Genomic DNA, 16,590 nt, shown 5'->3' on the forward strand with positions numbered 1-16,590 from the left:
GTGGTCTGGGGGCAGCTCTCCAGCTCCGGGGACCTGTGCCCCCGTGGCCTGGCCACCCCGGCTGAAATCCACACTCCGAGGTTCTGCCTCTCTCCACTTGGACGGGGTGCGGAGGAGGGAAGGGCCCCGCGCCCTCAGGCACTCTGGGCTCAGGCTTCCGGGCCAGGCACTGGACATCCGTCCTTGGAGGTGGCCGACCAGTGGTCTGGGGGCAGCTCTCCACCCCGCCAATGCCCATAATCTCTCCGCATCTGCTTCCCATCACCTCACCTGCCAGGTGGCTCGGGAGCAGGAATGGCCAGTGGGCCACCTTTTCGATGGAGCTCGGGACTATGGACCTCTCTGTCTTCGCCACGCGGCCCTCTCTATCTCGAAGACAGGGCCTAAGCCAAGGGGGACACGCTGGGCCTGCAGGCTGTGGGACTTCCAGAGAGCAGGTCCTGGAGCAGCTCCCCCATGGTCAAGCTGCTCTGCTGTCCCGTAAGAGATCCCCCTCCAGGACTGGGATGGGCTCTTTTTTTTTTTTTTTTTTTTTAAGTTGGTGACACATAAGCAAATTAAAGGGTAGGAGACGAAATTCTTTGTGAAAAACAAAAAACATATTTTTTTGATTTGTCATCTTCAGCAGGGGCAGTCCCCCCTGGGCTCAGAGACCCCGCTGGTCCAGAGGGGCTATGGGAGCCGACGGCGTGGCAGGGTCTGTCCTGCCCCCACAGAATGCCCTCCCACCTCTGGAGAGGTGGCACAGCGGGGATGGTTTCCCCCTGCCCGCTCTGCCCCCCACTGGCTTGCTTGCTTGGGAGGAGCTGGGAGCTGGCTTGGAGCAGAAGCTACACTTTCTAGAAGAATTTCTCCCAGCCCTTGCCTCCTGGTGAAGAACCCACGGATCCGGGAGTTTGATTTTCAAGTCCCTCGTCTGGATCCCTCCCCTGCTGTCACCTCCCCTCGAATGGCTCGCTTCATGTGCCTGGAGGGAGCCTGTTGGACGGGCTGCTGTCTGTCCAGGGCGGCCAGGGATGCGCTGACATGCAGCCCGGGGAAGGCAGCCCTGTGAGGATCCATCAGAACAAGCCTGTGGGCATTCCAGATCAGAAGCAGAGTGACGTCGTCTCCCTCTTGCCCAAGGGGGTTTTGTCCAGATGGCAGGAGGCATCCTCACCTGGATTTCAGACGGCGTCTGTCTGCAGGTGCCCTGGCCGCGTGTGCAGTCACCAGGCCATCCCGACCCCTTCTCGCCAAGGAGGTGGAGCTGAGCAGGCACACACTTGTAGGGGCATCTCAGGCCTTGACGACTAACAGGGACGATGTGTCACCCAAAAGCTGGCACTGGAGTCCCCGGCCAGGCCCCAAAGGCCGGCTGTTGAGGCACATTGTGAATTCTGTGGGGGATGACCAGACAGCACGGACAGGCGTGGAGCAGTGTGCCCCATGTCCAGGGCACGTGGAGCTTTAGGAGTAAGGAGGGGCGCTCTGCTGGTCCCCTTGGGCTTTGCTGAGTGAATCGTGGAACAAAGGCATCACCTGGATGCTGACTTGTGAGAGAAATTGCAAGCCTCCTGGATATCATGACGTTTCTATCTTCGTGTTAGGTCGCTGAGACCCCTTCGGAGACCTGTTTTGTGTTGGTTGTGTTCTTGGTCCCTTTTCAGAGAACTGTCCCGTGGATGCTCACGTGGTCTGCAGACCATGCTGATGGGAGCTGTTTGCTTATTATTTGGGGGCCCAGGGGGAGGAAGGCAAGACCTTATTTATAATGTGTAGCAAATTCATGGCCTTTCCCAGGCTCCCCCCCCGCCCCTCCCCCCAGAGGAAGGCTCTGGACCCACCCAGCTGTCGCCCACCCCCAGCACAGAAATCTAAATTCCTTCGTGGCGACACCCTGTCTCCCTTGTGGCTCATCACTGATGGCTGCTGCCGCTAGGAGCCGAGAGCCTGGGCGCTGTCTGGATGGCTGAGCTGTGAAAATTAAAGACATTTCCCGAGACTGACAAGGTGCAGCTTCCTGAGAGCCCCTGCCAGCCTCTGTCCTCCACCTCCCCTCACCCCTCCCTCCACCACTTGGCTCAGTGCAATACTCCCCTTCCGGTGGGGTCCCTTGCCATGGTACTGTCGCTGCAGCCCCTCTGTCCGCACACCGGGCCAGTGCCCTCCACCACCTTTTCTCTGGTGGCTCAGTTGCGTTGCCTGTCCCCACCCCCACCCCCATGTCATTTTTATGGTCGAACTGATTTCAAAACAATGAAACTGCAAACCTTGTGTGTCTTAATTCTCTCCGGGGGTTCCATGTACTCAGCCCCCGTGGTCTGGTGTGTGACAATCCAGAGCGCGGCCTCATCGGGCACAGAATGCCGTCTCTCTCAAACCCAGAGCCATGGGCACCTCTGTAACTGTGCAGCCCTGCTGGCCCTGAATAACATATGCAGCCTCGGGCCCCCTTCCCCCTCCCTGCCGCCCGTTCTTTTTACGTTGAAGAGTTCTCTCTAATAAAATCGGGTAATAAGCATCAGCCCTCTTTCTCTTTGCCTCTCTGCGTTCCGGTGGTCTGCTTGGGAATTTAAGGACCAACTTTGAACGAGGGCAGAAAGAAACCTTGGTCAGATTTAAAATAACAACAACAGGAGCCAAGGTAGCTTAATAGCCGTGGCTCTTTCAGGGTCCAGTTTAGTTCAGAAAACCTTAAACAGTTTCAGACATCAGTGCAACCCAGCTGAAAAGAACAAACACTCCCCAAAGTTTGTATTGGTTCTGCCAGAGTTGCTCGAATTGAGTAATGCATGGACCCCTTTTAAGGGGAAAATATTTCTCCAGGATTCACAACTGGAGAAACGCTGCTTTGAAAGTAAGATCCCGCCCGTAAGCAGGCACTTGGAAACCCAGTTCCATCATGATGCAGAACAGCACAACTCCTTTATAAACCAGACGTGCAGACGAGATGATCTGGAATGTGCTTACCGTCATGTCCAAAGAAGAGTACGCATATACCCTGAGAGATACATCTGCGTGTTGAAAATCACAGGGCCAGCCTGCCTCACGTTTTATCTACATCCCCTGAAGAGCTGGCTTGTTATCAGGGTGGCAGGAGATGGTCTTTGGAAATTCCTCCATGTCACCAGCCGCACCCTGTGCCTTGGCACCAAGCAGAGCGTGCAAAGCTAGCATCCAGGATGAGGTCATGGAGTTGTATGTTAAGATAAACATTTGAAGAGCTTAAATTAGAACATGAAGTACCATCCTCTGGGGTGGGCTGGGGGAGCTTGGAGCAGGGACTTCAGGGTCTTCCAGCCCTATCTGCTGTAGTCCTTCCTGGCCACCAGCCCAGCAGGGACTCCACCTAACAACCAGCCCACCCCGCCCCTCTCTCCCTGCTCAAAACCCTCCCATGACTCCCCAGCACCCACAGAACAAAGCTGCACCCCAGTTCAGATCCCAGCTCCATGTTGCCTCTTTGGGGCTGGGGGCGGGGGGGNNTGTAAAGTGACTTTCCATCTCTGAGTCTCAGTTTCCGCGTCTTTGCGGGCGATGCAGCATGGTGGTGACTCTGAAAGGTTGGCCCAGCCTCAAGGCTTTTCAGTCTCCGACCTGGCTTCCGTCCGTCGCCTTTTTTAGAGGCCTGGACTCGAACCTGGGATCTCGCAGCATCCGCGCCTGCACCGGCCCAGAGACCTCACCCGCTCGCCTCCCTTTAGCCCCGCCCCGAGGCCCCGCCTCCTCCTGATCCCGCCTTCTGGGCCTCGCCCACGCCGGCTCCACTTCCCTTAAGACCCTCTTCTTCTGGGTCCCGCCTGCCGAGGCTCCGCCCCACTCGCTGTTCCTGGTTCGCTCTTGCTCCGCCCACAGTCCTTGGCTTCCCCCTCCCCGAAGGCGCGAGGACCCACATGGAGCTGCCCCTAGCATTGCCTAAAGGGCGAGCCCTCAACCCTGGAGACGAAAGCCTGGCCGGAGTCCGTCACACGGGCCACGTTTGAGGACAGTGGAGAGGTTATGGGCCGTGGGAGTTCCTGCGGGATGGGGCAGCGGGACGGTTTCCTTCTCCCGGCTCAGGCGCAGACGGGGCAGCCCGGCACGCGCCGCTGGGGAGGAAGGCCCCCGGCGCAGGCCCCGGATATTTGTGTCAGCGCTGCCGCCACGGTCTCAGCTGATGGGTCGGGATACACGCTCGCGCTCCCGGTCGGCTGGTCGCAGGGGCCGCAGGCGACGGAGCGGGAGTCGGAGCCGGAGTCGGAGCGGGAGCCATGGGCGGCGAAACCGCCGGCGCCGGGACGACGAAGTACGGCGCAGGCGGAGGCGGCAGAGCCGGGAGCGGAGGTGGGGTCTTTGCGTTAACGGCGTGGGGGATCCGGCTCCCGCCCTCGGGGAGCCAGAGATCCTCGAATTAGTCAGAGAGGGCTTCCTGGAGAAGGGGACATCCAAGTGCGAGTCGCAGTTAGGCAGCGAAAGGAAAGCGAGAGGCGCTCCAGGCACGCACCTGGTGGTTGGAGGAACAGTAAAGGAGCGCCGCGAGCGAGGCGGGGCGGAGGGGAAGTGGGAGAGGAGGTCGGGGCGGTAAGAGGAGACCGGATCATTCCGTTTTGTGTACCGTGGTGAAGGGTTTGGCTGCTATTCCAAAGGAAGTAGGAAGCCATGGAAAGATTTTTGAGTGATGTGGTCTGGCTTACTTTGTGGAACTTCTTCCGGTTTTCACGTGGGAAAGGGACTGAGGAGGTTGGCGGGAGTGACAACAGGGAGGAGGAGGATGGTACGGTTGTCTAGGCAACAGATGGTGGTGGCTTTCGGAGTGGGAGGCACAGTGGGGAAATGGGCAGATTTGAGAGGTATTTCCTAAGTAGGGGTGACAGCACTTGCAATTGGAAGTGGGTGTCAGACGAAAGAACTCTTGGCGACAGGTGGCAGGCCTGGGATGACTCCTAGGACCTGGGTCTCAGCCTCCCCACGGCCCACAGTCGTGTCTTTTTGAAAATGGGACACCTCTCCAGACTTGGCTTGAGCCTGCTCCAGCACAAAGGGACCAGACGGTACCAGGGACTGAATTCCAGACCTAGGTCCCATGCTGATTCAGCCTCTAACTGGCTGTGACCCTCAGGCCAGTCCCTGCCCCACTGTGGTCCAAGTTTGCTCCTCTGTGTACTCACGACCTCCCTGGGGCCTCTCCCAGCATGCCTTGTCTTCCATCCTGTCAGCTTGTTCACACTGTGGCCACAGGGGCTGTAGTCCGACGTGGCTGATTGCCCTCTACGTTTGAGAAAGTGGTTTTTCTTTTTGAGTCTCATAAGATCATTGCAACTCAGGACTTCCAAGAAGTTATAAGAAGCAGAACGGAAATAACGCAGACATGGTTTAAACCAGGGCTTGGCAGCCTGCAGCCTGTGAACCAAGAATGGTTTTTACATGGGTTTTTTTTTAAGATTTCATTCATTTATGAGAGAGAGCACTCGGGGGCACGTGCATAAGCAGCGGGGAGGGGCAGAGGGAGAAGCAGGCTTCCCGCTGAAAAGGGAGCCTGATGCGGGACTCGATCCCAGGACCCTGAGATCATGACCTGAGCTGAGGGCAGATGCTTAACTGACTGAGCCATCCAGGTGCCCCTGGTTTTTACATTTTTAAATGGTGAGGGGAAAGGTCAGAAGAGGAATAGAATTTCATGACATGTGAAAATTTTATGAGATACTCGAGTGCATTCAAGTTTTGGTGTGCAGAAGTAAAATCGTATTGGGACCCAGCCACGCCCACTTGTTCCTGTGTGTCCGGAGCTACTTTGCTCTGCAACAGCGGAGCGGCAGACTTGTGTCCTCGACCGCTTGGCTCTTTACAGAGAAAGTTTGCTGGCGCTGGTGTGAGCCCCGGGTGTTGCCGTTTTCCGCATGGGTTCACGTGCAGTAGTAAGTCTTGTTGTCATTTGTGCATCTTTTATATCTGCTGTTTCCTAGTATTTGAATGACAAGAATCAGCCGTCCTGGGTACGTAATTCGAGTTGGCAATGTTAACGAAAATTTGATCAAATGTGTAGTTTGCATACAGAGACTCCAAAATAATTGGTTTCCATGGTGACTTCTTGACGTGAGCTTAATAGGCGAAGCATTTAACAAAATAAAGAGACGTGGTTGTTCCTCTACGCCTTCAAAGGCCCGTGACCGTTAAAGAATCGATCCCTACAGCTCGTGCATTCCGTTCACTGTTCGCAGTGTTTTTTGCCTGGCTTTTCAGTCCTGCCAGTCTTACTCCAGTTCACTCTTGCCTGTCCTGTGGGACCAGTTTAAACACCACCTTCACCTTCTCCTGTAAGCTCCCTCTTGTCACCTTGGGCAGATCAGGTCCTCTGGTTTCTACACGTACAGCTTCTGCACCACCAGGCCCCAGCCAGCTTCCCTGCTGTCCCTCGCTCACTCCCCCTTGTTCCCACTTTTCTAGCCACATGGGCCTCCTGCTGCTTCTTGAGCATGCCAAGTAAATTCCTGCCCCGGGGCCTTTGCTCTCGCTATGCCCTCTTCACGGACCACTCCCTCCCTGTAGCATCCTCCCCCATTTCCTCCAGAGTTGCCCCAGATCTCCATGTCCTCAGGCTAAGTCACTCTTGTTTGTGACTTCTAGCACTGTCTAGTGGCATGCTGCGTGTCTATTTGTGATAATAATTATTGTGATAAGTTTGTTTATTGTGATGTGAGTCTCCCAAAGGCAGGGACCGTCGGTGTCACTGCTGGTCACTGCCATGTCCCCAGAACTTAGAACAGCGCCTGGCACAGCAGCTGCTCAGGAAGCATCTGTCACGCAAACGACTGACCGGGAGGCAGTAAGCAGACCTTCGTGATTCCCTCCACAGGTCGGATTCGGAGGAGGAAAGGTGGCAGCGGCGAAGGAGGCAGAGCCCAAGCCCCCTGCCACCACGGTGGCGCTCACAGGACCGGTCCTCTCAGTCCGACTCGGATGAGGAGCAGCAGGAGCAGCGGCGGGGCCGGTGGGCCCACCGGCGGCGGACACGCTCTTGGTCCCCGGGCTCCTCGGCATCCAGCTCGGCCTCCCCAGACCGCTCCCAGAGCCCCCGGGAGGCCGCGGCAGCCCTGAGCCAACAGCAGAGCTTGCAGGAGCGGCTGCGGCTGCGGGAGGAGCGGAAGCAGCAGGAGGAGCTGATGAAGGCCTTCGAGACCCCCGAAGAGAAGCGGGCGCGGCGGCTGGCCAAGAAGGAGGCCAAGGAGCGGAAGAAGCGGGAGAAGATGGGCTGGGGGGAGGAGTACATGGGCTACACCAACACCGACAACCCCTTCGGCGACAACAACCTCTTGGGCACCTTCATCTGGAACAAGGTGAGCCTGTGTCCGGCCTCGGCGTGTGGTGCGTGTCCTTGGCAGCTTCTTCCTGCCTTCCTCGTGGTTTTGCTTTATGTGCCTTTTACGATTTCTGCTTCAAGGGACGGGATTTAGCACTCATAGCACGCGCTCGCAGGTGCTGCTTGCCGCTCACAGTTGATTTTATACGTGCGCACGTGCACACACCCTGGTGTCTGGTGGCTTTTAATGCGTGAGCTTTCCCGCCGTGTAGAATTTCAGGCGCTCCACCCAAAACACGGGCTAAGTTCAAACACGACTGGAAAGTAGGTTCTCTGCCTCACACTCCCAAGACAGGATTCCGGTTACAGGTGCTCAGTCGTCTCGGTGCTGACGTCTCACAAACGGGTCCCTTACTCGCCAGTGGTGGCCTTGCGCACAGGACTTAGACCCACAGATTTTCTTGCCCAGTTTTGGAGGTCGGATGTTGGCAGAGTCCCGCTCCCTCCGGAGGCTCTAGAGGAGAGTGCCCGCCTGCCTCCTGTAGCTTCTGGTGGCTGCTGGAGACCCTGGGCTCGTGGCTGCTTCACCCCAACCTCCTCCCCTGTCATCATCGTCACATGGCCATCTTGCCTGTGTGTCCCCCTTTCTGCCTTCTTGTAAGGACGCCCGTCATTGGTTTAGAGCCCAGCCTCACCCCATATGACCTCATCTTAACTCATTACATCTGCAGAGACCCTGTTTCCATATAAGATCCCCTTCCCAGGTTCTGAGGTTGGGAAGGTGATGTATCTTTTCAGAGGACACGGTTTAACCGTAACATAACATGCATCCGTGACGGGGAGGCAGATGGCCTGGGCTGGTGAGAGGCGGGCATAGTCGGATGCCATGGCATCGGCCACTCACCACATGTACTCCAGACCTTCGTCTGGAGCACGCTGGCCCATGCCACCTTGGGGCCTTGGTACTCACCATTCCTCCTCTCCATGGCTGCTGCTTTCTTGTTCCTTCAGATCTCAGCTGACCTGGTCCCTCTCCTGAGAGCCTTGTTGGCCCCCCGTGGTCCCGTAGGTCCCGGTGCTGCGTCTCCCCTTCTAGCACTTCACTGACTCACCTGTCCCATGTACTTTCCGGGGCCGGGGGCCGTGCGGGCCGGGCGTGCACCAGTGAGCTGGAGAGGCAGACCCCTGCGGAGCTGGCAGCTTCTGGGCAGGGGGGACGACTGGAAATAAGTAGACTAGCCAGGTGCACGGAGGAGAGAGGGCAGGCAGGCGTCAGGATGCCGTGGCTGTGGTTTAAAATAAGCAAGTCCGGGGCGCCTAGGTGGCACAGCGGTTAAGCGTCTGCCTTCGGCTCAGGGCGTGATCCCGGCGTTATGGGACCGAGCCCCACATCAGGCTCCTCCGCTATGAGCCTGCTTCTTCATCTCCCACTCCCCCTGCTTGTGCTCCCTCTCTCACTGGCTGTCTCTATCTCTGTCAAATAAATAAATAAATAAAATCTTAAAAAAATAAAAAATAAGCAAGTCCAGAAAGGTCTTGTTGCAAAGCGGACATCTAAACACAGGCTCTGGTTCATAATGTGAGATTCCCACCAGACTGAGCTCAACGGGGCAGACTCTGCCCCCAGAGCCTGGCGCACGGTCGGCACTCAGTTACGTGTCGAATGAACAAGTTCGGGGTGGTTTGTACACACGTGTGCTCAGGCATTTCCCCAACGAGTCTTTCTTGGAGCCCATGGTGGCTTTGGGGAATTCGCCCCACGGGAGGGCTTCATCAGCCCCTCCGGTGATAAGCACGTGGGGGCTCGACCCCAGCTCAGCCTCTGAGGCCTCTCAAGACAAGCCCACAGTTTGGGCAGCATCACACGTCTGACGTCTGTCCCCTTGTCCCAGGGCCACTGGCTGGCAGCGTGGGCAGTCACGATGTGGAACGCTAACGCACGCTCCCTGCCAGCCTCGTGCAGAGTGCTCTCCGCGCGCCGACTCTCCCTAACGCGGCCTTGTCAGCGTCGGGCCACTGAGTTGCTCGCCCAAGGTCTCCCCGCTCATGAACGGCAGAGCTGTTGTTGGAACCAGGGCTGCCCAGCTCCTCCTCCATGCCCTCAGTTACTCCTCTGTGTGGCTGTAGGGGACAAGTACGGTCACTGTCAGTACGTGCGGCGGCAGGCCAGGCTGAGGCTGGGGAGGCCAGGGAGCGGCCTGGGCATCCGGGGGTGGCCCCAAGCCGGGCAGCCCTGTGTCCTGCTGGAGGCACATTTTCCCGGGCACCGGGGGGACCATTGCACAGCCCTCTGAGTGGGGACAGGGGGGGGCGGGGAGTGCTCATCGGAAGTGCAGGCTTAGCGCCCGGCTCAGGCAGTAATTGTGAGGGGATATTGGAGAGCTTGCGGGGTCTCCAGACCCGTACCCCGAGCACCCTCCATCAGGTGAGGACACAGACAGGGAAGAGCCAGTCACCGTGTTGCATGGTGCCCGGGGTCGGTGAGCATGGGGCCATTCCCCTCACAGTGACCCCGGGCAAATGGGCTTTCTGAGTCTGTCTGTCCTTCCATCCCTGGCCTGCCTCTGCCCGCACGCAGTGGGCCTCTGACCTGCCGAGGGCTTAAACCCCGCAGAGCTGGGCCAGTGAGGCTTCTGTGTAGACCAGGGCAGTGGGTCCCACATGAGGTGCTCCCGTGAGTGACACTCAGGAGCCCCCGTGGCGGGCGCTGCCTCCCCTCTGCACGTTAGCGAGCTTCTCACCTGTGCTGGAGGCTGCTCCGGAGCACTGAGTTCCATCATGTTGGGTCTGGGAACACTAAAGGGGCAGCGTCTTCAGTGGAAGTCACTGAGGTGTGGCCGTGGGCAGGTCACTTCTCTCTGTCTCCAGGTCTCATCTTCAGAGACACCGCTCAGCCTGGTGGATCTCGATCTGGATCTTGCGGAGGGGTGCATGGAAGACCCTTGGCGGGTGGTTCCTGGGAAGGTGGGAGAGAGGCGTCTCTGCTCAGTGGGCATATGCTTGGCCCTTCCAGGCCCTGGAAAAGAAGGGGATCAGCCACCTGGAGGAGAAGGAGCTGAAGGAGCGGAACAAGAGAATCCAAGAGGACAATCGGCTGGAGCTGCAGAAGGTGGAGTGGCCCTTAGCCGCCTGCGTGGGGTCAGGAGGCCTTCCCTTGTGAGGGCCTGGCTTGTGTCAAGGGAGACCTGATTGGCTTACACAGAAAGTCCAGGGGAGTCTGGCTGGCTGGCTTCAGGCACAGCTGGATCCAGGGTTTTGGGCCGTGCCTCTAGCAAGCTGTCTCCTTTCTCCTCTCAGTTCTGCTGACCTCTGGGCTTTACCCTCAGACACTCCCTTCAGGGTGACCAGAATGGTCCTGGCTGCTGCGGGCTGCTGTGTTTCCAGCAGAAAGAATGCCCCTTTGCCCTAGGGTCTGTCTGAAGCCTCGGGCTTCCCTGACCCCAGGGTACCCCATGGCCTAAAAGAGTCCAGGGCAGGCCCCACGAGACCCCCATCTGGCTGTTCTGGCCTGCCTCCACCCCCCGTCCTCCCCATGCACCCCAGGTGAAGCAGCTGCGGCTGGAGCGGGAGCGGGAGAAGGCCATGCGGGAGCAGGAGCTGGAGATGCTGCAGCGGGAGAAGGAGGCGGAGCACTTCAAGACGTGGGAGGAACAGGAGGACAACTTCCACCTGCAGCAGGCCAAGCTGCGGTACGTGGGCCACCTCCCTCTGGGCCCAAACACGGAGCCCTGCCTGCCCCAGAGCCTTGCTACACGCTCTTTCCACTGCCTGGGGCCTTCTGCCCTGGTTGGTCCCCCTGGCCCTTCAGGGGGCCACCCACTGCGCCTTTCCGGTGCCAACCCCCACTGTGCGCACCGCTTCCTGTCCACTTCTTTCCTTGAGCCTGTCTCTGCCATTGAGTCGCGTGCCAAGGAGACATCTGAATGGTCCTCGCTCCGAGTCGTGCTGCCACACGAGCGAGCAGGGTGCTAGACCCTGGGCTGGTACGGTCATCCCTCCACCCCCCAGCTCCTAGGAGTGTGTGCTCGTCAGGCCTGGTCACCAACAAGGACTCATGAGCGCCTGAGGCCACACAGCAGGCGTCTGAGCCCCAGGCCTGGCGTGTGTGCCCGGGAGCCCGCTCCCGGCCCCCTCTCCGTCCTGCTGTCTGCTGGCCGCACCAGCCCCCTGCCTGGTTACAGGGCTCCCTTGGGCTGGACCAGCATCAGCCTCTGACGCGTGTCCCCGGCTGCAGCACTGGGCCTTTGGATATCCCACCCAAGCAGCCTGCCCACGGGGAGGAGGTGGTCTTCTCTGCCCCTTTGTGTCGCCACCCGCGGGTCTTCAGGTGCCACGCTTGCCTATGTCCCAGGTTGCATCTTCCCCCTGTCTCGCTCCTGTGCCTTCTCCCCCCTCTTCCAGGAAGACTTCCTTGACCACCATCCGCCACAGGCCAGGCTCTTCCCTTGGCTCCCACACGGGTCACTCCTCCAGGGCAGGGTCTTTGGGAGGGGTGGGGGGGTGCATTCTGGGCTCTGACGCGGCTTCCCTGCTCCCTGGCAGCTCCAAGATCCGCATCCGGGACGGGAGGGCCAAGCCCATCGACCTGCTGGCCAAATACATCAGTGCCGAGGACGACGACCTGGCCGTGGAGATGCACGAGCCGTACACGTTCCTCAATGGCCTCACCGTAGCCGACATGGAGGACCTGCTGGAAGACATCCAGGTACCGCCCGGCCCCCCGCCTTGCTCGCGCCCAGGCCCCCGGGGCCGCCCTTTGCCATGCTCGCCCCCTGCACTTCCCTCCTCCAGGTGTACATGGAGCTGGAGCAGGGTAAGAACGCAGACTTCTGGCGGGACATGACCACCATCACGGAGGACGAGATCGCCAAGCTCCGCAAGCTGGAGGCCTCGGGCAAGGGCCCAGGTAACCTGGGCTGGAGCCAGGGTAGCCAGAAAGCGCCCACCGTGCTTGTGGGGGCACCTGGCTGGGTCTGCTGGGAGCCGCCTCGGTCTGGGTGGCTCCCCAGGGAAACGGGCTCGCTGCCTGCCTCAGTTTCCCCATCTGGGGTCTCCATGGCCCTCTGGAGGCCTCTCCGGGAGCCACCAGGGGGCAGCAGCAGGTGCTCCTGACCCTGAATGAGTGGGGGCTCAGAGCCCAGCAGCCCGCCCACCGGCTCCCTTTAAACACTCCCTCGGGCAGCACTCCGCTTCCCTGGGAGCAGCGCCCTCGAGAGGCTTGCTTGTTTGGGTTTCAAGTTTCTGCCAGAGGCTTGGTGTGTTTGAGTGCGAGTGGGACTTGGGACTCGACTCCGCTTGTCTGGGAACCCCCTGGAGCCCCAGTCTATTCAACCTGATATTCTTTTTCCATTCACTTTCTTTCCCTGGAGGGGTCACGCATACACATGACTTCTGGGGGAACGAGTTCTTCATACCGAGCACTGTAGACACTGGGCCCCCACCCACTCCGTGTCAGGAGCAGCCCAGTCATGACCATTGCAGGTGTCCCCGGACATGACCTGGTGTCCCATGGGGGCAGAATCACCCTGGGTGAGAACTGCTATTCTAGAAACTTACAACCAACTGCATTCCCACCCCTCGAGGCCACCGCTTAAACAGCACCCGGCTCCTTCCTGTGGGCATCGTGCGTCTGTCCTAGGCTCCGCTGTCTCTTAGGCGTGGTGGTGGCCGAGGAGATGTGCTCTCCCCTCCCCCAAGCCTGTCTTGGTCAGACGGGGTGGGGGGCTGGTTTCCTCGTCTTAGGAAAAAGAGGAATGTCTTTCATCATCTTTCTAAGTGGTGATTGTTTTCCTGCGTCCCCGTCCTCTCGGCAGGGCACATCCTGTAGTGACTTTAGGAGAAGGGAAAGGAAAGTCTTTGCTCTCAGAGACGTGTGAGGAGGTATTTCCTTTGGCGGCAGTGGGCTGGGTACAGAGCTCTGGTTGGAAGGGCACTGACCGGGGCGGGTGCGGCCCTGAGTGCAGATCCAGGCCACGGAGCACCTCGGCGACCTTCTGGGAGCCTGGTTGTCCCTTTTGTCCCCCGGGGATGACAAGACATCTTCAGGAGTGTCAGGTGAAAAGAAACAAGTAAATGGTTGTCACGCGCTGGAGACCGCGCTAGCCCGTGTGACTGAGGGTCATAGTACTCATGGCTACCACCGACCACAGGCCTCCCCAGGCCTCCAGCTCCGCTGCCGAGGTGGCCGGACTCATCGGAGCGTCCCCTCGGGCCTCTTTCTCCTTGTCCCCTTGCCCTCTGTCTCCTCGCACCCGCCTCGCGGGGCTTCCCTTCACTCTGCTGTGTTGGAGCCCCTCTCTCTATGACCCCACATCTCCCTTCCTGGTGCTTTGTGCCCTCATCTCGGTGGGACATATTCTCCAGTAGTTTCGGGCAAAAAGCAGGAAGTTCTTGGACGTCATGCACGTCAGGAAATGTGTTTCGCCTCCCCTCTGGCTGGTGGCAGCAGGGCTGAGGATAGAACTCTGAGGGCAGGGCGTTCTCCTTCAGACACCCAAGACCCCGACCCGCCAGCTGGGGAAGAGTGAGGGCCGTCCCGCTGTGTGCCCCCTTTGCACAGCTCCCTGCACCGAGTCCCCGGGCCTCTCTTGCCGGCCGCCGCCACGGTGGGCCCCCTTGCTGGTCGCCCTCTTCTGCAGGTGCTTCCTGTCTCCCAGTGGTGGCTGAGGCCCCACTTTCCCTCCTCACCTGTTAGGGCAGGGGTCCCAGCTGGCTCCAGCTGTGCTCAGAGGCAGGCCTGCTTTTCCGTGTCTCCTTTTGCCATGATTCCCAAGAGGTCTCGTCTCCATTGTTCCGGGCGGCCTGCAAAGCACCGTCTGTCGTCTTAACAAATTCAGTTGGGCTTTTTTTGTGTGTTCGTCTTGTTGGTAACTGGGAAGTTCTACCTGTACGGTAAGAGTGGGCGTCCGCAGCGAGCGCCCCACTACATTCCCTGGGGGCCCTCCCCATGGTGCTGCCCTCTCCTGAGCGCTGTCCCAGAGAGGGCTCCAATCAGCACAGTGCAGCCGCTCCAGCCCCTGCCGGGATCCAGCCAGGCCCTGTGGGGTCTGGACCTGGGACCTGCCTTTCTTCAAACCGTGGTATAGCAGAGCGTGGCTCGTGGGGGGGCCACGCCGGCGGGTGCTGGTTGTGCGGGTTGTGAGTTCTGTGTGCGTGAACGTGGGATGCGGCCCCACAGGCGGGTGCGAGTTGTCACCGAGTTCAGCTTTGGTCCCGTAATGTTTTTGTGCCTGTCCTGAGTCTAGGGCTGCTTGGGAATGCTCGGCTGTCGGGCAGAGAGGCTGAGTCTCTAGGGACTGATTCCAGGGCCCCACACTGGTTGGCTGGAGGGACTTGGGTTCTTCGTGACCCTGTCTGACCCGCTGTGACCCCGTGTCCAGCGGGAGGGCTGCCGAGGCCAGCTCTTGAGCAGGGAGCATGTGCTGCTCGCGCACCCCTGCATTCACCAGCAGCTGCACACTGAGCCCCTGCGGGCCTAGCACGGTGCCAGGGAGGCCGCATTCTGAAGCCCCACAAGGTCCCTGCCTTGGGGACGCCACAAATCAGGCTTCCAGGCCAAGGGGAGCAATCTGGGAGGCAAAACGGACGAGGAAGATCACGTTGCCGGGGAAGCAACACGTGTGGCGGGGCTTGGTGTCTTTGATGAGTGGCAAGGAAACGGGTGTGCAGAGCTGGTAGGGTCAGGCGGCCCCAGCCCCGCCCTCAGGGAGCTCTCAGGCTACAGGGGAGGGACGTGCACCTGGGCCCGCAGCTCATGACAGGTGCAGGACAGGGGCACATGCTTGCCTCAGGGCGGCGTCAGGACTTTGCAGAGCCTGGGAAATGAGCAGGTCTCCTTACTGGGGGAAGAGCCAGGCCTAGAAACGGTAAACCACTTACCCCAGATCACACAGCTGAGACTGGCAGAGTAGGATCTGAATTCCCGAGAGTCTGGCTGTCAGGCAATCTCTCCTTACTCTTCCAGTGGGGGTAGGGGTAGCGGTGGGGGTGGGGTGGCAGGCCGAGCATCCCAGGCTGAGGCGCTCAGACTTGACCCGAGGGTCAGACCAGGGAGAGGCTGGAAAACACCTGCCCGGCTCCCCCTGGCCCATGGAGTCAGAACCATCCCAACTATAGGGTCCGTGGCCTGGTGCCCCCCCTCCGTGTGTTAGAAGCATCCAGCCAGAGGCAGGGGTGAACTGGAGGCCGGGAGGAGTCAGGACCCCAGGACCGGAGGAGGGACAGTGTGGGCAAAGGGGAGGGTCAGGACCCCAGCCCAGTGCTGAGCAGCCCGTCCCCTGCAGGCGAGCGGCGAGAGGGGGTCAATGCCTCGGTCAGCTCCGACGTGCAGTCGGTCTTCAAGGGCAAGACGTACAGCCAGCTGCAGGTCATCTTCCAGGGCATCGAAGGCAAGATCCGGGCCGGGGGCCCCAACCTGGACATGGGCTACTGGGAGAGCCTCCTGCAGCAGCTCCGTGCCCACATGGCGCGCGCCAGGTCAGCACTGCCCCCGGCCTCTGCGGGGCACGGGAGCCGGCTCCACCGTGGCCTGGCTCCTGCGTGACCTCGGGGAGCCCCCACCCCCTGAAGTCGGGGTCCCGGGCAGCTGGCAGGGCCTCTGGGGGGCCGGCCTCCGGCAGCGTCTGACCTCAGTCTCACCGGGGTCAGCAGGCATCACGGCGGGGGCCCTGAGGCCACCCGCCTTCCGCCCACCCCACACCCTCTGTGTACAAATTCTCAGCGTGTTTGGCCGCGCTGTGTAAACACGGCGCCCGTCTGCCGCTGACCACACGGAGTGTCTCTGGGTTTACGCCCCCCTGCTGGTGGCCTGCGGCCTGTGCAGCCCAGCTTGGTGGCTCCGTGGCACACGAGTCCTTCCTAACCGTGGAGTGCTGCTCCCAGCAGGGTCTGGGACCTGAATCCCATTTTTCTCGTGGCTGAAGCCTGGCCCCCAGCGCACCCCCCTCCCCCGCAGCCGTAGACCTCTGTAGGGCCCCAGGCGCCCCCCCGCCCCTGTGCTCCAGAGCCCGGAGCCTGAGGACACGGCCTGGGCCGGGGCCCCGTGCTGCTCTCCCGGGCTCCGGGACCCTCGCCACGGAAGGGTGTCAGGACAAGGGCCGGGGGGCGGGCAGGTGACCACCAGCCTACGTTCCAGGCTCCGAGAGCGGCACCAGGACGTGCTGCGACAGAAGCTGTACAAGCTGAAGCAGGAGCAGGGCGTGGAGAGCGAGCCTCTGTTCCCCATCCTCAAGCAGGAGCCCCCGTCCCCCGGGCACAGGTAGGCCGCCTCCCGTCCCCTGCCTCCCACCCCGCAGTCGAGAGCCTCCTCAGGGGCCCTGGGCCAACCCCCCCCG

The 16,590-nt window shown here is 60.2% G+C and overlaps 1 protein-coding gene across 1 annotated transcript in view; it reads left to right on the plus strand.

The window, feature by feature from the left end:
* Positions 1-4,087: 4,087 nt before the first annotated feature.
* Positions 4,088-16,590, plus strand: part of CACTIN (cactin, spliceosome C complex subunit) — a 14,193-nt gene continuing 1,690 nt past the window's right edge. Inside the window, exons 1-8 of the mRNA XM_040629598.1 lie at positions 4,088-4,305; positions 6,815-7,295; positions 10,272-10,367; positions 10,802-10,947; positions 11,801-11,963; positions 12,050-12,164; positions 15,541-15,733; positions 16,392-16,514. Of these exons, the coding sequence (XP_040485532.1) occupies positions 4,139-4,305; positions 6,815-7,295; positions 10,272-10,367; positions 10,802-10,947; positions 11,801-11,963; positions 12,050-12,164; positions 15,541-15,733; positions 16,392-16,514 (1,484 nt within the window). The 5' untranslated portion in view covers positions 4,088-4,138. The remainder of the gene's footprint in view (positions 4,306-6,814; positions 7,296-10,271; positions 10,368-10,801; positions 10,948-11,800; positions 11,964-12,049; positions 12,165-15,540; positions 15,734-16,391; positions 16,515-16,590) is intronic.

Source organism: Ursus maritimus, unplaced genomic scaffold (genome assembly GCF_017311325.1).
Source record: "Ursus maritimus isolate PB19 unplaced genomic scaffold, ASM1731132v1 scaffold_14, whole genome shotgun sequence".
In the NCBI taxonomy this organism is placed as follows: domain Eukaryota; kingdom Metazoa; phylum Chordata; class Mammalia; order Carnivora; family Ursidae; genus Ursus; species Ursus maritimus.